The sequence below is a fragment of the Ictalurus furcatus genome, chromosome 13, assembly GCF_023375685.1.
Source record: "Ictalurus furcatus strain D&B chromosome 13, Billie_1.0, whole genome shotgun sequence".
Taxonomy (NCBI): Eukaryota; Metazoa; Chordata; class Actinopteri; order Siluriformes; family Ictaluridae; genus Ictalurus; species Ictalurus furcatus.
This window is the reverse complement of record NC_071267.1, coordinates 26526339-26548838: the sequence shown is the minus strand read 5'-3', so window position 1 is coordinate 26548838 and position 22500 is coordinate 26526339. Positions and strand designations below refer to the sequence as shown.

The following is a 22500-nucleotide window of genomic DNA, read 5'->3' as shown; positions in this document are numbered from 1 at the left end:
GGTGTGAGGCGGACGTGCAAATTGGTGTGGTATAAAAGGAACAAAACTCGTAGCTGAAACAGCGGCAACGAGATAATCGTGTGCTTGCCGATGAACTCCGGACAAAGTCCGTGACTGGTCGTCCGCCATGTCAATCAAATCGCACGCAGTTTATTAAAAATGCTTTCCAGAAAATGCTAGTAATCTGGTTTGTAAGCCAGGACTTTTGTTCTGTGTAGAGGGGGGGAAAAAACCCCTCATTTTTAAATAACACCACCTGTAAAGCGTAGTATTAAGCATAATGGTGTTTGAACACAAATGACGAGATCTGGAAAAGGACACGCACGGTTGTCCTTCGCATGCCCCGAAACTCAAGGGCGCATGACGCGAGCGTCAGTGTATGCAGTTACTGTTGTGATGAAAAGGATCTCCGAGTGACACGGTAATGATGGAAAGCAGAAGGAAGAGAGAGCCTGAGATCGGGCTCGGAAGGTCCCGGCGGCCCGCGCCGGCCACAACAAGAGCCGGCCGGACCGCCACCGCATCGGCGTGGAACTCGCCCAAATCCTTTAACTGCCATACATCTAACTTATACAAAGAGCTATTTAGTCTAAGCACGCTGGCAGCACACAGGAAAACCATAAACTGCAGTCGTTTATGACTAGAATATGAGGAATGAGTGCATAATTGCCTGTTTGGCTTTCACTCATCCCTGCTCTTCAGAGTACCTACAGAACAGCCTTCTCTCATTACACTGATACGCTCGTTCCTGCTCAGCACACGACTTTCGGAGCCTCCGAGATCCGAAACAGATCTTTACTGTCACAGAAGGAACATTTATCAGCTCCTGATGAAAACGTTTGGATTTAGACCGAGGCCACAAGAGGAGCACGAAATAATCTCCGTGCCGCCCGAGTTTCCCGGGATGAGTCGGAGCTGCGGAGCCGGCGCGGTAATGCTAATGTACAATGTGTAAAATCCGTCGTTAAAAAAAACGGACAAAAAAAAAAATCGACACGGATGACAATTTACATCGATCGTCCTGCTTAAAAGTTTACACCCCCCTGTCTCTTAATGTATCGTGTCGCCTTCTTGAGCGTCAGTGAACGTTCGCACCTTGTCTAATAGTCGTGTACGAGTCCCTCGGTCGCCCCCAGTGTGAAAAGACGGATACAGACGCCGTTGGAAAGGGCTCAAATATGCAGAAGATTCTGGAAAAGTAAAGAACGTGCACGACCTGGAGGATTTTTTTCTGAAGAACAGTGGGCGGTTTAACTGCTCAGGACAAACGAGGGACTCGTGAAGAACTCTCACAGAACATAAACACGTCATGTCGTGGATCATCCAGGTAACAAGACTCAAACGTACGTAAACGTTTACGTACTGTAAATTCAGTTACTGTCGTGTCTTGTGGGCTCATACTGCAAGTAAACATCCGTTACGTGAAATAGCTTATTCAGGGCAGTACGAAATAATCATAATAATAATAATAATATTAATAAACACAATTTTTAGGATCCCAATTATCATTATTTCAATTATCAACATTATAATACGTTCCATCGCCAGCCTCTCTTTTTTTCCCCTCTCACTTTGAAGTTCATTAGACAAGAAACTCAGCTTACATAAACTATAACGCACACAACCTTCCGCTAAGCTCTCTAATACGGCTGACGATTATTATTATTTTTTAAACGGAGTAATCGCAATTAAAGCGCAATTTAATTACGTGAGTAAACCTTGTAGAATTCAAACGGCTAATCTTACATAAATACGACAAAACGGCATTTAGAATCAGTTTAGCAGATCGGATCCGCACGGGTAAGACCATAAAACTCCCATGGACACATCACAGACATGACACAACGAGCCTAATATTTCGTTTATAGGCTGTAATAAAGAGCGAGAGTGAAGGAGCGGGCATTTACGTCCCGACGCCTTGCTCTCGTGTGTGACTCACGATGCAATGATGCGCAATCGCTGGATAATGGCGCGCTTTTACAACACGATCACACTCGCTGAGCAACAGCCATGACGTGGAATTAATCCCAATATGGGGTAGGGTGTATAAACGGGGCGTAAAAAAAGAAAAAGTCTCGACCGCACTTTTTACCGTTAGACAGAAACTATCCCAGAGATTCGAGAGCTATGTGGTGTGCTACAGGTTTCCTTGTCCGGTGAAACGCTCATGCGTGCTGCAGTACAAATAACAACAACAAATAAAATAACAACAACAAATAAATAACGATGTTTAAAGAATTGTACAGTGCAACTGGGAACAAGACGTTTTCCATATAAGGACATTAAAATACAACACGCACACTTATTCACATATCCGTGCTAGGGATGTAACCGAATCCTGGGTTAGGCCTCTGTTTAGGCCACGCCCACTATAGGTTACCATACGCTGGATCCATACACAGGAGCATTACACTCCTCCTCCTCCATCTATTTTTACACGATAAACTCCTCCCCCCTCGATATTAATTCCAGATAGACAGATTGGTTTTTAGGATCCTCAAAAACGAAAAAATCTTTGCAATGAAGCTGATTCGGGGGCGGGGCTACGTACGAGTTAAACACGCTTTACGATTTATCTCCGACGCAATCGATGCCAAGTCCGCCAGCGAACTTAATTCAAAGTTAGTCATCAACCAAATCATGGTTGTTAGGGTGACGCTCATGACCCCTGAGAATTCTTCAAGACTCGGTTGAAAACTGTAAATAAACACTAATCCCAGTCTAAACGCGGTGTTCGGGTGAGTCTCGTTCGCGGTCACGCTTAGTACATCCTCTACACATACTCCATTAATAACGAACAAAAACACACGCGAGACGAGAAGAACGACGTGGAATAAGAGCAAGGAGGAGATTCAAAAGATTTTAGGTGAAATTGTGATGCGTGTGTGTGTGTGTGTGTGTGTGTGTGTGTGTGTACTGGCTGAATCGTTTCAATGACAGGGGAACATTTGGAGCCACTTTAAAACGCTTCCTCACAGTCATGTGTTCCCAATTCCACAAAATAAGCTCAAATCAAAAAACTCTACATATAGCCCACATCTTTCCTTTCTCTCTCTCTCCCTATCTCACACACACACACACACACACACACACACACACACACTGCCCAGAACAGGGACAGCTCAGTCTAAACAACTGTCACAGAGAATCACAGGACGAGATAAACGGCGATAACGAGCACTAACGATAGCTACTTCCCGTCCTAGCATTTACACCGGAGTGTCGGCGAGAGAGTGGAACTCAAAGCCCAAGCGCTTTAACGACCGACGTGTTTCACACATGAGGCTGCGGTCGGCCCGCGCGGAGAGATGACAGGCTAAAACGAAAACAGCTTCTCTGGCACTCAGGGCGCAGAGATAAAGAGGAGAAGGCGAAGAGAGGAAGGGAAAGAAAATGACCGAGAATGAAGCTTAAGTGAGAGAAAACTCAAACAGGGTCAGATAAAATAATAATAATAATAATAATAATAATAATAATGAGGAGACATGAACGTGTGATCAGTATCGCAAAATTAAACTAAATTGTACAGAGCTGGCATTTTTTAAACCCTTGGTTTTTTTTTTTTTGGTTTTTTTTTTTAAATTTTACCCACAATTCTCAAACCCGAAAGTCACGGCAAAGTCAAATCACAGAAAATCATGGGGCGGGGGTGTAATGTTTTCCATAAGCTTTACGTTAGACTCCTTCCATAAATATTAAATGATCACCTCCTTTAAAAAAATTTTTAAAAATCGCAAAAAAGTCGAGAATCCAGTAAGACGCGCTGTGGTATCAACAAAATCAAGCACTTCCTGTTAGTGAAGAAGAGTGCGTTGGGGTTAAACGTGAGTCAAGGACCGTCACGTCATCTCTTTTTCAAAAAAAAAACAAACAAATAAATTTGTTAAATAAAGTTAGGCGGGGCTTAGTGATTGATTGACATCCTGTCTAGCGGTCGCTCTTTGACCTTCGGCTGCTCGGCTCGGATGCCTGGCTCGCGTCCTGCCCCGCTATATAAAAATATTAAACGGTATTAGCTGCGCGCGTGCGGTTTTCAAACGAACTCATGACGACGTGAAGATGACAGCGCTCTCGATCGCACCTCGGGGTGGTCCTGGAAAACTCATCAATCCCAACGCCTCGATGGCAGCCGTGTCAGCTTTTTCTCAGGGCTGTCGTCTGGAGCGTGAGATGGAAGAATCAAGAAGAAAAAAAAAATAAGAAAAAAATCCGAAGGTGGAGGTATGGAAAGCGGGCCAAGCTCATGGCAGCTTCGGGAGTGTGCGTGTCTGGATGCATGTCAGAAGCATGTAGAGAGAGAGAGAGAGAGAGAGAGAGAGAGAGAGTATATACGTGTGTCATGGCGAACACTAAGTGCTGCCATGTGCTCGGCATGAGAAACGCGCAGCACAAGACTAATAAACAAACGCAGGTGCCCGTGTGCACAGTAAAACCTCTTTAAACATCGACATTTTCTCCAACAACCTTTTACCGTCTCAAATCCAGAGCCAAATGATCAGGATTAAATGTTCACCGAAACCGAAACCCAACTAAAATGTATCAAGTTACATCAAACGCCTTGTTTACGAACACGGCGACGAGACGTCTCCTCTGAAATCGTGTTTACGGCCATAAATAAGTGGTTAAGTGTTGTTGATAAAGTGTGTGTGTGTGTGTGATGGTACACTCACATGGTTTCCGAGAGACCTTCTGAGGCTGGGTGTTGGCCGTCGGCTGTTGGAGAGCGAACCTCCTGACGGACGAGAAGGAGAGACAGAGAGACTGATAAACGAGTGGAGTCTGTGATATGATGACGTTTAATGGAAGGAGTCTCCAGTGTCAGAGCTCTGGACGTTGTGGTTACAGGAAAATAATCAGCCGTGTGGTGATGACTGGAACGCCGCTTCGTCACGCCACCCTGTTGTTGATTATTTTCCTGTAACGGCATGACAGGGTTTTACTCCGTACACCACACGCCTGCACGTCCAGTACAATCGCACGGATACTGGATTTGAGATCCTTCACAGGTTTCCTTTCTTACAAGAAATTTCATTTTTCTCATGAACAGTGCTAAGTGGTTGCTCGGTTTTCTACAACGGACACACACGTGCACGCGTGCGCACACACACACACACACACACACACACACACGTGCATGCTAGAGGTCCACTTTGTACAGAGAAGCCCTGATGTGTGATTTTTCCATGCACAGAGCATCCAAAGTGGATCAAACCAGTGCTATCATTTTCTGTCATTACTCATCCCGGGCCAGACAGCCGCGGAAATCCAAAGTATTTTGGCCGAGAGGACGAACCCTCACATGAGAGACAGAAGGAGAAAAAAGAGAGAGAGAGAGAGAGAGAGAGAGAGAGAGAGAGACACTGTCCGTTCATGTAGAAAATACAAACACATCAGCTATCTAGTGATGGAGGAAGCATCCCCTCTCACCTGTCACACAGTAAAGTAATAAACATGTCCGTGTGTGTGTGTGTGTGTGTGTGTGTGTGTGTGTGTGTGTGTGTGTGAGCGCGCGTGCACTCATACTGCCGTATTTGAATCTTTTACACTTGTTTTACAATACTGTAAAGTAGAAAAGTATCTAATAGATTATTTTGTTCTGGGGGTCTGCGGCCTCTGTTTTCATAACTGACCGCTTGTTCCTGTAGAGTCAAAACAAACGATACTCTACTGCAAACAAATGCATATTAATGAATTCTCTTACAAAGAAAGAAAGAAAGAAAGAAAGAAAGAAAGAAAGAAGGGACCGTTAAGGGAAAGAAAGAAAGAAAGAAAGAAGGGAAAGTTAAGGGAAAGAAAGAAAAAGAAAGAAGGGACAGTTAAGGGAAAGAAGGAAAGAAAGAAAAAGAAAGTCAAGGGAAAGAAAGAAAGAAAGAAAGAAAGAAAGAAAAAGGAAGAAGGGAAAGTTAAGGGTAAGAAAGAAAGAAGGGAAAGTTAAGGGAAAGAAAGAAAGTAAGAAAGAAAAAGAAAGAAGGGGAAGTTAAGGGAAAGAAAGAAAAAAAGAAGGGACAGTTAAGGGAAAGAAAGAAAGAAAGAAAGAAAGAAAGAAAGAAAGAAGGGAAAGTTAAGGGAAAGAAAGAAAAAGAAAGAAGGGAAAGTTAAGGGAAAGAAAGAAAGAAGGGAAAGTTAAGGGAAAGAAAGAAAAAGAAAGAAGGGAAAGTTAAGGGAAAGAAAGAAAAAGAAAGAAGGGAAAGTTAAGGGAAAGAAAGAAAGTAAGAAAGAAAAAGAAAGAAGGGAAAGTTAAGGGAAAGAAATAAAGTAAGAAAGAAAAAGAAAGAAGGGAAAGTTAAGGGAAAGAAATAAAGCAATGTTAAATATTAAAAATCCAAAAATGCTGTAAGCTGAACTAGGAGAGAGAGAGAGAGAGAGAGAGAGAAAGAAAGGATAATAAAAGAAAGAACAAGAACATGAGGGATGACAAGAAATCAAGAGCGATAAGAAAAAAAAAGGGAGGAATGGAAAGTTAAGAGTAGCAAAAAATACTGGAGGGAGAAAAAGAAAAGATATAGATTAGGGGAAGGAAAGAAAGAATGAAGGAAATAAAGCAAGAAAAAAAGAAAAAAAGAAAAAGAACAAAAATGGAAGAAATTAATGAAGAAATAAATCGAGAATTAAAATGGGGAAAAAAATGATAATTTTTCCTTTAAAAAATCCATTATTTAAGCAATGAAAGAAAGGGAATGAAAGAAGAAGAAAGAAAGAAGGATGACGGGGAAAGGTGGAAAAGAATGGAAACATGGGGGAAAAGACAAGAAAAGGAAATAGAAGGAAAAAAGGAAAAGAGGAAAGAAAAGGGAATGAAGAGAATGAATAAAAAGGAATGAAAGGGAGGAAGGCATGTAGAGATTATAGTCTCCTGAAAGGATGCCCTCCGCTCTACATACTCCAAAGTGCAATAGGTAGTGAACATGGTGTGGTTTGGGACACTGCACTGAGTGAAACACGGAGAGTGAGGTCACTGATGGACAGATGTGCACTCACCTCTCCTGGAACTGCTTGGAGGGGATGAGTCCGGCGCGAGGGTTGGTGCCGCCCTCGATTTTGGCCTGCCACCATGTAGCATCCTCCTGAGACATGACTCGCAGCACATCACCCTTCTTGAAGGCCATACCTGCCTCCTTACATGGAATCGCCTTGTCCTCCTCCGGGTCGTAATCAAACAGAGCCTTCACGTACGTCTAGAGAGAGAGAGAGAGACAGAGAGAAAGTAAGAGAGAGTAAGCGAGAGAGAGAGCAAGAGAGAGTGAGAAAGAAAGTGAGCGAGAGAGAGAGAGAGTGCGAGAGAGCGAAACAGAGAGAAAGAGAATCAGATTATGGATCTGCATGTAAACACACTTATAAGAATTGACAGTGTGTATGTCCAGGCGTGTTCACTGTGGTGCTGTGAGTTACCTTGGGCTCACTGGCTGGACCCTCTGTCTCTGGACCTGGTACCACTTTAAAAGTAATGGCACCCTCGGACTGGGACTGAAGATCAAACCAAAAAGCATTATCTCACAATCAACATCAATAACCCATAATCAATTCAGCTCACACAGCATACACACACACATATATTCTAACATACCAGAAGCTGAATGATGTCCTCTGGTCTCTTTCCCTCCACTGGGATGCCATTGACCTCCTTCAGCTCGTCTCCCACGTGGATCAGGCCTGCAGACGAGAAAGCAAAATGGGTAAAAATATATATTTGTTTAAAAACACCAAGAAAGGAGAGCGAAGCTATGAACACAATACCGTGTGTAAACAATTGAACACTATATAAACATGTTAGAATTTGGTCCACTTCGGCTGATCTAATATTCAGCTTTTGATAACATATTGCAAGATCAGGAGGATTGTGTCTTATCTACTTCTTTGTCTTGAATACTCCTACTGTCCTAAGAACGGAAGCTGTACGTCTCTCTTCTAGTGTGGAAGCTGCACTCCAGAGTTGATTTGGTGAACAAAATGTAAGAAATGTTAAGCAATAACCTTATTTCTATGACAAAAATAAAATGATGAAGGTGCCTGCACAAAAGGCTATTCATCAAAGGCGACAAGATGAAGGAGACTGGGCAAAGAAGACCTGCTGGAGGAGGTCAGGTGGAGGAGACTGGGCAAAGAAGACCTGCTGGAGGAGGTCAGGTGGAGGAGACTGGGCAAAGAAGACCTGCTGGAGGAGGTCAGGTGGAGGAGACTGGGCAAAGGAGACCTGCTGGAGGAGGTCAGGTGGAGGAGACTGGGCAAAGAAAACCTGCTGTTGGAGGTCAGGTGGAGGAGACTGGGCAAAGGAGACTCAGCGAAGGCAAGTGATCAAAGGAAAGTGATCAAAGGAGACTGGGCAGAGGAGACCTGCTGGAGGAGACCTGCTAGTGAAGACTGGGTGGAGGAGACTGGGGAAAGGAGACTGTGCAGAAGAGTGTAAGCAGAAGAGACTGGGCTGAGGAAACTGGACAAATGCAAAGAATACTGGGCAAAGGTGAAGAAGACTGGGCAAAAGCAACTGGGTGATGCAGGCTGGACAAAAGAGCCTGGACCATGGAGACTGGGCAGGGGCAAATAGGCAGAGCTTACTGGACCAAGGGGCTCACACCAAGATGACCAGAACAAGGAGACTGGACCTGGGAAAAGCCGACTTGGAGAAGGGGGCTGGGCGAAGGCAACTGGGAAAATGCAAGTGGGTGAAGACAACACTCGCACAGGAGGGAGTAAAAAACAGACTGGACAAAGACAAAGAAGGTGAACTGGGAGAAGGAGACTAGGCGACTGGGAGAAGGTGAACTGGGAGAAGGAGACTAGGTGACTGGGAGAAGGTGAACTAGGAGAAGGAGACTAGGCGACTGGGAGAAGGTGAACTAGGAGAAGGAGACTAGGTGACTGGGAGAAGGAGACTAGGCGACTGGGAGAAGGTGAACTAGGAGAAGGAGACTAGGCGACTGGGAGAAGGAGAACTAGGTGACTGGGAGAAGGTGAACTGGGAGAAGGAGACTAGGCGACTGGGAGAAGGAGAACTAGGAGAAGGAGACTAGGTGACTGGGAGAAGGTGAACTGGGAGAAGGAGACTAGGCGACTGGGAGAAGGAGAACTAGGAGAAGGAGACTAGGCGACTGGGAGAAGGAGAACTAGGAGAAGGAGACTAGGTGACTGGGAGAAGGTGAACTGGGAGAAGGAGACTAGGTGACTGGGAGAAGGAGACTAGGTGACTGGGAGAAGGTGAACTGGGAGAAGGAGACTAGGCGACTGGGAGAAGGTGAACTGGGAGAAGGAGACTAGGTGACTGGGAGAAGGAGACTAGGTGACTGGGAGAAGGTGAACTGGGAGAAGGAGACTAGGCGACTGGGAGAAGGAGAACTAGGAGAAGGAGACTAGGTGACTGGGAGAAGGTGAACTGGGAGAAGGAGACTAGGCGACTGGGAGAAGGAGAACTGGGAGAAGGAGACTAGGTGACTGGGAGAAGGAGACTAGGTGACTGGGAGAAGGTGAACTGGGAGAAGGAGACTAGGCGACTGGGAGAAGGAGAACTAGGAGAAGGAGACTAGGTGACTGGGAGAAGGTGAACTGGGAGAAGGAGACTAGGTGACTGGGAGAAGGAGACTAGGTGACTGGGAGAAGGTGAACTGGGAGAAGGAGACTAGGCGACTGGGAGAAGGTGAACTGGGAGAAGGAGACTAGGTGACTGGGAGAAGGAGAACTGGGAGAAGGAGACTAGGCGACTGGGAGAAGGTGAACTGGGAGAAGGTTACTAGATGACTGGGACAAGGCGACTGTCACACAGGCGTGGTAAAAAAACCCAGATTTCTGTAAATGCAGAACCAGTCAGTGAATACCCGTGATTCTGTTGTACAGAGCACGATTATCTAACCACTGCCCTACAGTGATAAACATGAGATTAGTTAATGGAGTCAGTATAAGCAGCTACAACTCACCACTTCTGTCTGCTGCTCCGCCCTTCATGATGCGAGCGATTGTGATGGCTCCGTTTTTTTCGTCTTTTTTAATGGTGGCCCCCTGTTCAAACACACAGTGCCGTGAATAAAACATGTGAAATGATGAAAGTGTCCGTTAACAAACCAACCTTTCCGACGTAAAACTGCCGTCCGTCTCACACCTCCTGTAGGTCGCCATTACATATTTTAATTCTACACATATTTCAGATGTACACACTTTTACAAGCAAATCAGGGTTGCCAGACTGCCAACTGTTTTTAATCCAATCGCAGTTTAAAACTGACTTCAACCCTTCTTAAATCGCGGTGAGATTACGTCTCAACTACATTTTAAATTGGTTTATATTATATAACACCACTCTAGAATTCCCAAATCTGATCGGTCAGAAGGGATTAATGAATTTTTCTACAACGGCAGCTCGCAACAGGAACTCTCAGATGTCCCACAGCGTTAAACGTAACTATAAACAGATAAAACGTATAACGTGTCCTTATTTGACGAATAAAAAATAATAATTGGAATCGCTGGCAGATTGCTGTAGTATCAAAGGAATAAAACATGTTGGGAGATGCTAGTATAGGAAAATAATCAACACAGAGGTGGAAACTGCGACTCGAAACCGTCCCAAAGTGTCTTATTCCTTACAGAAATACCAGACAATCAGAGCACTAACACAGCTCATCTAGATACAGGAGCTTATCATCATTCTTTCTGTCCTTCAATACGTCAAAATCATCAAATCAGTCTTTTCTGCAAGAGTCCAGGACACAGGACGAGGTTGCTATGGTCGCAAAGAGCCGTGTGTGTTCGTGCGTGAATTCGTGAGTCGGTCATATAGAGGATGACTGCAATTCAATAGCAGGTTTCTGATTAAAACAATATTGTCTGTATTGTAGCCACACACACACACACACACACACACACACACACACACACACACACACACACACACACACACACACACACACACACACACACACACACACACACACACACACACACACACACACACACACACACACACACACACACACACACACTCACTCACTCACTCAGGGTTTCTGCACTATATCACCAGCCAGCTGACATCACTGTTTTGGTGCGCTGCCTCTAATGATTTTGTAATGTCATTTTGATGAGGATAAGTGCATTTCCTCAAGGTCCTTCGCAAGGAGTTAAACGCTGCCTCTCTGATGGAAAGCGCAGCCTGCTTGATGTCTCTGAACGGTTCGTCCTAATCAAATAAATGGGCCAATTAGATGCCCCGAAGGTCTTCGGTGGAATGACGGCGACTGGTCGGTAGCCTCGAGAGGTGACAGGACCGTCAGCCGGCATCGGTGAAGTCATCATTAAACAGAGATGAAGAAAAGCAGAGCGAGTGGAAGGAAAAAACAAACAGACTGCTGAGGAGAGCGAAGAAGTAAATAGTAAAAGCGCCCCGAATGCACTATATCCGAGTGTTTAAAATAATGTCGGGAAACGACTAAAAACGGCCCGGTTCTACCCGTTTGCACACGGTGGAAATGGCAGGATCTGTGTGTACACGTGAACAGAAGAGTTAAAACAATTTAAAGAGCTGAATGTTACTTACAGTGATGGTACCAAACCATTTCTCAAATACCCGATTAAAGCTTTAAGTGCTTCAGTTTAAAATAAACAGTTAAAAAAAAAATCTGGAGGGAAAAAACCCAAAAAAAACCAAAACTAAAAACACCTAAAAACTCGACTTACCAAAACCACATCTTTCACATACAGAGCAAATGTAATAAAAGCATAATGAAAATAAATCTTAACAAAAACTACAATCAAGCCACCATGTATAAACATTTACAGTTCCGCCAAAAAAATAATAAAATAAAACATTTCCACCCGTTTGTTACGGGAGTGGAGCAAGTTCGGATTCTGTTCTCCTATACGCGAGTTTTTTATTTTGTCGTATCGACCCGATATCGAGCCTGGGTATCGGATCAGCGCCATCCCCAGTTGAGTGGGAGCTGGTGTACTAGCTGGCCAGCTGTCACAGTGCACACACACACACACACACACACACACACACATCTGTTTCACGTGGAGAGAAAGCTCAACCCTGAAAATGAAAGCACTTTAAATAAAGTGTAATATATACCTAAACATTTCCAATCCATTTCTAATAACATTAAAGTTGGAAATGTTAGCAGGATGGAGTTTTTCCTCTGCGTCCTCGTCTTACTGTTGAGATCCAGTGAGCCGGAGCCTCAAAACACGTCCATCACACACATCAATACCCTAGCAATGAGGATAAAAAAATAACCTAAAATAAAAAACATAAAAAAAAAAACACTTCACAAAAACTCAAATAAAGAGAGGAAAACTACAGAAACGGGACGAAGAAACTTCCCAAACTCAGACATGAGCACGTGCGGATGCCAAGCGGGTTAGCGAGGGTCACGTCTGCCTCTGACTGATTTTATGATCGAGTCAAAGGAAATGTGTAACGTTTTAAGGAATACTTGAAATAATAGACTACTACTAAGAAGAAGAAGAAGAGGAGGAAGAAGAAGAATAAGAAGAGGCAGAAGAAGAAGAGGAGGAAGAGGAGGAAGAAGAGGAAGAAGAAGGAGAGGAAAAAGAGGAGGAAGAAGAGGAAGAGGATGAATAAGAAGAGGATGAAGAAGAAGAGGAAGAGGATGAATAAGAAGAGGAAGAAGAAGAGGAAGAAGAAGAAGAGGAAGAAGAAGAAGAGGAAGATGAAGAAGAGGAAGAGGAAGAAGAAGAATAAGAAGAGGAAGAGGAAGAAGAAGAAGAGGAAGAAGAGGAAGAATAAGAAGAGGAAGAGGAAGAAGAGGAAGAAGAGGAAGAGGAAGAAGAGGAGGAAGAGGAGGAAGAAGAAGAAGAAGAGGAAGAAGAAGAAGAGGAAGAAGAAGAAGAGGAAGAAGAAGAAGAAGAAGAATAAGAGGAAGAATAAGAAGAGGAAGAATAAGAGAGGAAGAATAGGAAGAGGAAGAAGAGGAAGAGGAAGAGGAAGAAGAGGAAGAATAAGGCATTTATCCCCTCATAATAGAGCTCTCAATGAACATCTCAAGGTGGTACAACAATAATCTAAACAACATATAACTAAAAACATATTTAAAGCGAAATATTTTCCTGAATAAAAGCATCTCTACACCTGGGTAACCAAACCTTTACAATCCTAAACTAACTCAATTCATTTAACGGAGAAAGAAGCTAATAAATAGATAACGGTTGATAATGATTACGCAATTATTTCAAATTTGATCCTAAATTCGAGCAACTGACGGCTAGAGAAATAAGGGCTCTTGTTTAAATCGTTATTCCTAAACAAGTGATTACGGAACTCGAGACGTAACGTTAACAGCTCGCACCTAATTAAGCAAACCGAACACACCCCGCCGTCTCAGGGCGCGTCTCGATCAGCTCCCTACTTCAGTAATCATGGCGCTGATTGGGGACTCGGCCATTTCAAAGGGCTGTCTCGATCGCAAACTCCTTCCAGTGTACTGTTATGGTGGCTCCCTATAAAATCCCAGAATGCACTGCAAAAAACATACTCAGAAACGTCGCTGGACATTGAGTCAGCGGTGTCTCCATGCGTGTCGTGAGCGCCAGGGTCCCTACTAGTGCCCCAACTCGTATACTGATTCACCAACTAGGGAGCTAAGGATCTGATTGAGACGTGCCCCAACGGTACACTAACTCGCCTAGCCAGCCATGCAGTATAACACAGCAAGTCCGATGTTTACTACTCATTTTTATCCATCATTTCTCTTTATCTTTCAAAGCTGTGTTTAACGTTTCTCTGAGCTATTAATCCGACGCGGCAAGATGCACGTCTGACCCATATTACAGAAAATTACCTGATCCTTTCTGCTCTCCGGACCCGCCTGATCCGTTTCGGATGCCCTACCCCTGGATGGAGCCCTCATCTACTCCAGGTATCACCAGGCTCTCTAATTCCAGACTGCTGGGACTACGGCTGCTTCTAAGGCCAAACAAATCCATAATGAACTTTTTCACACTATCCGTTGTGACCCAGATGAGGACGGGTTCCCTTCCGAGTCCGGTTCCTCTCAAGGTTTCTTCCTCTTAACATCTCAGGGAGTTTTTCCTCGCCACCGTCTCGCTCAATAGGGATAAATTCGCACCCTTAAAATCTCTATACCGTGTTTATATATTTCTGTAAAGCTGCTTTGAGACAAGGTCTATTGTACAAAGCGCTACACAAATAAAATTGAACTTGATATTATAATTATACAAGAGCGGTGACTTGAACTATATAGGTTTAATACAAACCTCAATAAACTTAGAAGTAAAATAAAACCTGCAATTTTAATAAAAATAGGACAAATGGTGTTTATATACTGTATGATACATAGCATTCAAATATGAACTGTGTAACAGCTTTGGGTTCAGGAATAATAAATAGATGAAAAAAAAATACAGCTCTATAATCTATAAGGTATAATCAGTCATTTGGGTGAAAGCTAGCTGCAGTATTAAAACTCCGAAGTGAAACGTATACAGCCTCTAAATTCAGCGTTCGTCCCAAGGCCACGCTTCGGAATCATCGCCATGATTAACAGCCGAGTCCCGAACGGGACACGAGTAGAGCTCGCAACTCACCTCACCGCACCTTTAATCTGTTAACAAGTTTATGAGCGTGTCGAGTGCACTCAAGGCCGAGCAGCGGCGTCTAGTCCCTAACCGCCACGCTGCCTCAGACATGATGGATGGCCTCCAATCACAGGCGCTGATGAGCGTGCTATGCTACACTACACTAGGCTAACTAACCAAAGCAGTCATGCAGGGTGCCATTTAACCATCACAAACTCGTACACACGCACATATAAGTGCTGATGCACATAAAAAAAACAAAAGTTGATGCGGATGGAACTGTTCCGCGTTGGCACAAACAAACATCGGGCCTTTTTTTGTCGGGGGGGGGGGCAGAATGCAAACGGATAACTAGCAACTCTACAGAGAGAGGGAGAGGGGGGGAGGAAGAATAAAGAGAAAGCACTGAAACAGAATGGGTGCTGGAGAGCGAAGGAGAAAATGAGGCTGAATCAGAGGCCATGGCGGCCCAAATTACTCATCAGTAAGGCGATCCTCAGCGGCCAGTTGCAGTGGTGATCAGGGCCATATGCACGCACGCCAACACATAAATGCTTATGACTGTTATTGCAGCGGCTGCCAAAACCAGAACGCTTAATCTGCATGGAGCGCAGAGGCGGGGAGCGTGAGCCGCCCTATCAGCCTGAACCGATGGCCTCGCACACGCAAAACACAAGCTGACATAAATTTTATTTATAAATAAATAAATAAATAAATAAATAAATAATCCCGAACCTGGCATTACCTACTGGTATTAGTAAGATAGCAGAAAATTCTTTGAGAATTATTAATCCTGTATCCACAGCAGATATATCCATGGGTTTACAGCGAGATGAATTGTCTCGACACGTCACATGGAACTGAGCGCAAGCGATCTGAGACGCAACGTGGACTTGACTGTAAGTGGAGCTACACTCTACGAGGACCTGCCGCAATAAGTGTTGTGAATCAGGTTAAAGTCATGAGACTCGATCTGGACTTGAGAGTAAGTGAACCGAGACCCGGCGTGGCCTTGAGAATAGCAGCTAGAAATTCACTGTGGACTTTTAAGAACGTTAACCCGAGTGTATTATCTGGAGAATAATATGAGGATAACTAACTTGAGACTCTATCTGGACTGGAGGAGAAGTAACAAGACTTAACATGGACTTGAGAATAAGTGACTGGAGGTTAAATGACCTGAAACTCAACATGAACGCAAGGATAAGTAACGTGAGACTTGATGATTAATCGTTCGAGCCTCGATGTGGTTCGGAGGTTAAGAAACGAGACTCAACATGGACTTAAGGGTAAATGACTTGAGACTCGACGCGGATTTGGGGTTAAGTAACGCTGGACACGGCTCTGAGAATAAATGACTCGATGTGTACGTCTTGGGGTAACAGAGAGAAGCGCTTCATATAAAAGAACAACAAAAGCGGAGCAGTTGCAACGATTTTAAAAAAAAAAAAAAAAAAAAAAAAAGTAAATCTATCTTTTGTTGTGTCCTTGGTTACGTCAGATAAATCAGTGCTCATAATACCACCAGACACACACACACACACACACACACACACACACACACACACACTCTCTCGCCTTTAACCCTTTAGTCCGATGGCTTCATCATTACCAGACATTATGTTAAATAAAAGAAAACTGCTTGTCATGAGTGCTGAAACTGAGAATGAGCCCTAAGCGGAAGAGAATGAATAGGAACGAGAAGAAGACGGAAGCAGGGGTCTGGGATAAAACGCTCCATTTCATCTCTCATGTCTCCTGTAATACGGCCTATAAGGCCAGACACCCTCATTATGTGCTCACTGTGAAAACATACTTAACAGTGTTTCCTCCGAGCCACAGACGGGTCTGCGAGTACGTCTGTCCGTGTGTCCTCTGAATGAACTGTAACATATGTTGTGGAACTGCATATGGTGCGACTGCCTGTTGCTTTATACTGTCAGCATATACTAGATAGTGTGTGTGTGTGTGTGTGTGTGTGTGTATAAATAAATTATCAGCAGTTTCACCAAAAAGGCCCATCTGTTGTATAGCAGACTTTAAGTGTTTGTTAAGTCTGTTATCATTGCAATTACCTGACCAAGAAAACAGCACTTTCACATGTCAGCTCTTATTCCTGTAACGACAGCAGGGACCGGCTTCACAGGACAACCACACACTTCACTACACAAAGAGCTCAGTGTATAGGTGTGTGTGTGTGTGTGTGTGTGTGTGTGTGTGTGTGTGCTCTAGTACCACCTAAATTGCCTGTAACGTTATACGAGAGATCACGGAAATGGAGAGCTGGGAATTCCAGGTTGGGAGGAGGAAGGAAGGAATAATCAGGAAATGATGGCGAGATCTGAGCCTTTCATTCGAGTGATCAATGACATTTAAAAAGCCCAACCAAGCAGACCGCCGTAATGTTCATGCCATTCGACAAACTGCATAATAGAGCAAGTCGTGAAAACTGTGGATTAGATTGGATTTAAGTCTATAACTTGAGCTTTTGAGGCATATGAGACCTTACGGAGAACAATAAAGACTTGGCATATGCAGTTTTTTTTTTTTTTTTTTAAATAATGGCAAAAAAGCTTATGATTTGGTGTGCATGATTTTCTGTGCAAGGCGATTTGATGTGCAATAAAAAAAGCGGGTCCTTTCACCGTAAAAAGGACAGTAATCACGAGTGGAGAGCGCAGAAAAACTGCAGTGGCTTTAATGCTAAAGGAAATGCAGCAGTTGAAGCACAAAAAGAAAAGGCAGTGAAGTCCATCTGCTCATTTTACAAGAGCAAAACTACTGATACTACTACTGGAAATGTTGACACCTGTACATCAAAAAAACAAACAAACAGGGAAACATTAAAACTCCATATTTAAATGTAAAGCATGTGAATTTCAGTTTTTAATCCAAGAATAAACAGGAACAAGCATACTGAAACATGGTGTGAACATGGTGACTGAAACTAGGTCACCACACCCTAGTTTCAGTCACCATGTTTACACCATGTTTCAGTGTAAACATGAACATAAACTTAACGTGGACTGGAGAATAAGTGACTTAAGACTTGACTTGGAATCGGGTGTCTCAAGATGACTTGAACTTGAGGAATAATGACATAAGACTCGACTCGGACTTGAAAGTAAGTTACCAAGGATTCAACTTTGACTCGAGACTCTATTTGGACTTGAGTGTCAGAATTGAGAGTCAATTTGGACTGGAGCGAGGGTGTCTGGAGATGTCTTAGACTGGAGGGTATGTGATTTGAGACTCAACATGGGCTTGAAGGGGTAAATGACTTGAGACTCAAGGGGTAAAAAGACTTGAGACTCAACATGTCCTTGAAGGGGTAAAAAGACTTGAGGCTCAACATGGCCTTGAAGCGGTACAAAAGTCTTGAGGCTCAGGGGGTAAGAAGACTTGAGACTCAAGGGGTAAAAAGACTTGAGACTCGGGGTAAAAAGACTTGAGACTCAGGGGGTAAAAAGACTTGAGGCTCAACATGGCCTTGAAGGGGTAAAAAGACTTGAGACTCAGGGGGTAAAAAGACTTGAGACTCAGGGGGTAAAAAGACTTGAGACTCAACATGGCCTTGAAGGGGTACAAAAGTCTTGAGGCTCAGGGGGTAAAAAGACTTGAGACTCAACATGGCCTTGAAGGGGTAAATGACTTGAGGCTCAACATGGCCTTGAAGGGGTAAAAAGACTTGAGGCTCAGCATGGTCTTGGAAGCTGGTGACTTGACTGAAGGGCCAAAGGGGGGCCATACTGTTCCCTTACAGCAACAATATAATTCAGTGATGTAAAACAAACTCAGAACTAAAACTGGGATTTGTTTTGAAATAACCTGCATAGAAAGAAGTAAATCTGAACCAAGTTTTGTGTCGTAACCTTTCAGGTGTTTCTGGATTTAGGGGAAATTCACTCAAGCGTTCAGTGCAGGTTCTCTTTGTGTGCAAGACGGGGATCCAGACACCCGAGTCGAGCTGTCAGACTAATGATATTTCAACATTCAGTGGACGGCTCTATCTTGGAAAAACACTAACACGTGTGCTCCTGTCTCTCGCTGTAATCTAATTTCTGCCTCCATTCATCCATTTCAGAAGATGACGTGTGTTCAAAAACTTGCAGATTCCTTTGAAAAATATGGTATGGTAAAAAAAAAAAAAAAAAAAAAAAAACACAACACAAAATACTCATTCAAATTCAATTCAAAAGAACTTGAGATTTACGCAGAATTGCTCCATTTCGAGATCTATAACCTGAAGGTAAGACCAGCTTTAACAGTGAGTTTTGATTTCACACTAATTTGAAACCCACATGACATACAACCCACGTACAACCACGACCTTTCATTTCCCATGTCAAACTATTATGAACCTATTACACGGCATTCAATCTATTAACCAACACGTCATGTATTAAAGTGTGGAGTTACACACGCAGTCTGCAGAAATAATCGCGAGCAGCCTTTAACAAAGCTTAGTGTCATCAACAAATGGTCTCGGAGGGAAATTAGAACAATGTGAAGCATTACGTTTCAGAACGTCTCAAGTCTACTCGCGGTTTCAGAATGACATTTTAGCTCAAAACCACTTCTTTTTTTTTTTGGGCTGAAGTCATAATTCTTGTTCTGGCTGTCGTGTCTCCGTTGAAACGTGATCCGCTAACACTGCACGGATTTCACCTGAATCGGGACCGTCGGCTGCCGAAGGAATTCGATGCTCTGTGACGTTATACGTAATTGCTTGACGAGGATTTAGCGTACCGTTCTTGGAAACCTTATGAAGAGGTGACCTGAAGGCAAGGTTCGGTGCAGAATTCGACACCGGTACATCAAATTAAATTAGAATTAAGGAACCACATGGGTTCCTTTAACACAGCTTAACTTTAAAACGCAGATAATACGTGCGTTTAATAATGTGCTGCGATTATTGCAGGTCGACCTTTATCGTTTTCCTTACATCTACAATCGTTGGTGAAGTTTTCTATAAGGCGATCTTTATTTAACATTAACGGAAGGAGTATCCAGTGTCACTGCTGTGTAAAGCTGTAACTTTGTGGTTTCTCAGTAACAAGTCCCTGTTACTACGGAAAAAATAGCGTATTAGAACGAGCACATTAATATAAACCTGTGATTTGCAGCTGCACTACCGTCAGAGCTGCTGGTATAGAAAATTCATCAACACCACCTGACCAATCACCATCCAGAATTGGTGGAATGCATTACTTAATACTGATATGGTTAATTAATTTTTAATTACTTTCTAAATGACGTATTAATTGGTTTAGGGGTTGTTAAAGGTACTTATTGCAGTAAGTAATGTTACATAATAATAATAATAATAATAATAATAATAAGTGATTTGAATGTAAGCAGGATTACTTTATATTTAATGTAATAATGTGAGCTGAGCGCTTGGTATGTATAAGAAGTCCAGCGGCAGAGTTTTGAATATATTAAAACCGAGCAATGGAATTAGCGGATTCTTGAAAGATTCGGAGCTTGAAAGGAGAGGGACGGATCAAAGATGATGCCTAAATTTTTTTTACAGTACTAGATGGGTTAATGAGTACCATCGATGTCACAAGTAAGGTCATAAAGGATATTTTTAGCAAGTGTTGGTGTTCCAATAAAAATGATCTCAGTTTTGAAAAGTTGGAGTTAAACCATCCTTTTATTTCATTTACACACGCTGAGAGCGGACCGGTCTGGAGAGCGGGAGCAGGTCTACAAGCTGTATAGATTTGAAGGTCATACAGTGGTGAACAGTGGTAACTGAAGCCATGTATATGAAGCCATATATAATGAATAGTAGAGGTCCAAGAACCGATCCCTGAGGGACACCTAATTTCAGAGATACGGTAAGCGACGGAGAGTCCTGCATAGAAATGTAAAACTGTCTAGATAGAGAAATCAAGTAAGCCGCGAAAGAGCAGCACCCGTGACACCAATATCCGAGAGGCGGGAGAGAAGTCAGCCATGATAGACAGTAACAAACGTGGAACCAAGTTCGAGTAAGAGAAGAACAGAAAGAGAACCGGAGTCACTGGAGAGTAATAGGTCACTGACGACCCTTACGAGGGCAGTTTCGGTACTACGGAGAAGAAGAAAGTCAGATTGAAAGGGGTCAAAGAGATTATTTTGAGCAAGGAAAGATTGAAGCCGGGAGCCGACAGTACTTTCGCGTATTTTGGAAATGTTGGAGATAGGGCGAAAATGAGAAAGAACAGGAGGGTCCAAGTTAGGGTTTTTAAGAACTGGACTCACTGCCACGGTTTTAAAGTTTTACATAAGGAAAACTTAAAGCCCTACTCATTAAACTAGCTACTTACTCAGATTTGATTCATTATTTAGTGATCTTTAAAAGTTTACTTTAAAATACCAAGGCTTTACATAGCAGAAACAAGAAAATATTTCCGCACCGACATTTACGGCAGACGACCAGAGAGCTCCTTGCAAATTTAAGCACGATGTCTAATCACTGCTCTTGCATACCTTTTCTCCTGGCAACTGGGCCGTGTTTTTAAAATGAAAACATGATTTCTGGAAGATGGAAGCTTCACTCACAATGCACACAACCCAAACTGCAAATCTCCCCATGTGGCATTGATCTAACAAATGGCTCGTTTATACAATCATTACACGGCAGGCTGGGCGAATGATGAGCGCTTGGAAAGAACTCTGCAGAGATGAGATGGCGCACCGGCAGGATATTAATGATTACGGCTCGGTATTAGGGTCGAGGGTTATGATGATATGTAAGAGATTAAAACGTGACAGGGCGAGCTATTCGAGCTAAATAATCAGTGAAGGATCTGAAGAAGGCAGACTTACTGCAACCGCTGCAAACGTCTTCGGACGACAGCAAGTGTGTTGTTTCTTTTACGCCGCGACAATTTATCAACAACTGCGATTTTTCCATTTGTGAAGAAACGTCGTCTCGTTTTTAACCGTTCAATTGAATGCTGCGGAACGTCAACGAGACGAGTTAGTCCCTGCTCTCGCTTACGGTATAGCGGCTATAAACGGTCGCTCCGATACCAGCCCTCACTTTTCACTCTCTCGATTAATTTCATAAGACAAACGCTACCAAGAAACTCGTCTTGTCCTCCTCTAAGACGTCGGAAACTACTGACACTGGAGACTCCTTCCATAAATGTTAAATAACGTCTCCCCACGGAAAACCTTCACCATATCAACGATTATGTACGGTTTTCGAAAAAAAAAAAAAAAATCCGTTCACGTAGAGCGCCTGCCGTACAAGTCCCCGTGAACGAGCCGTTACTATGGAAACAACGATGACGGAATTAATACAAGCCTATCGCTTAAATTACAGCTAATTAAATTACTTTGACCATTCAGATTCAAGAATTCAACAGTGCTGTAATCACATCTTTTAATATAAAAAATTTATTATTATTATTATTAGTATCCATTTTGTCCCAACTGCCTCATTTTCTCTTCAGTTCTTTGTCATATATATATTTTATATACACACAGACAGACAGATAAACAGACAGACAGATGCTGGATCTTCTCCGAGTCTGTTGTACCCTTTATACGTTATATTCTAATTACAGAGTGCGTGACGTGGATCGCGATGTTTACGATAGCAATAAACCACTCAAGGGTGCATCTAACGGAGATTTCATCAAGCGCAGGGCTGTTCGTATGCGCGACGTGAAGCGAAGTAAAACCCTCTTACCGGTGATAAATTCCTAATGACGCAGGCCGCCGATTGGATTATTACTCTAGTATAAACAGCAACAATAATACTACGACAAAAATCCAGCATGCAGTCAACAATTCACAGTAAACAAATCTTTAGCCATGCAAAACAGCCCATCAACAGTAAGCGTCGTTGGCTAAAGCAACCCGACAGGTAACGAATAGGGTACGCTATAGACCTAGAAAAACTACAGCTTTTTTATCGTCTTAAAATCCGACACATTAGTACAACATGGCTCGACCAATCAGA

At 43.2% G+C, this 22500-nt stretch overlaps 1 protein-coding gene across 2 annotated transcripts in view; it reads right to left on the bottom strand.

The window, feature by feature from the left end:
- Positions 1 to 22500, bottom strand: part of mpp7a (MAGUK p55 scaffold protein 7a) — a 127181-nt gene that overhangs the window by 37233 nt on the left and 67448 nt on the right. For both annotated transcript variants that reach the window (XM_053639309.1, XM_053639310.1), the window contains exons 7-11: positions 9906 to 9987; positions 7565 to 7650; positions 7390 to 7464; positions 6979 to 7175; positions 4671 to 4732 (exon numbers count right to left, since the gene is read on the bottom strand). In XM_053639309.1, coding sequence (XP_053495284.1) covers positions 4671 to 4732; positions 6979 to 7175; positions 7390 to 7464; positions 7565 to 7650; positions 9906 to 9987 — 502 coding nt within the window. The remainder of the gene's footprint in view (positions 1 to 4670; positions 4733 to 6978; positions 7176 to 7389; positions 7465 to 7564; positions 7651 to 9905; positions 9988 to 22500) is intronic.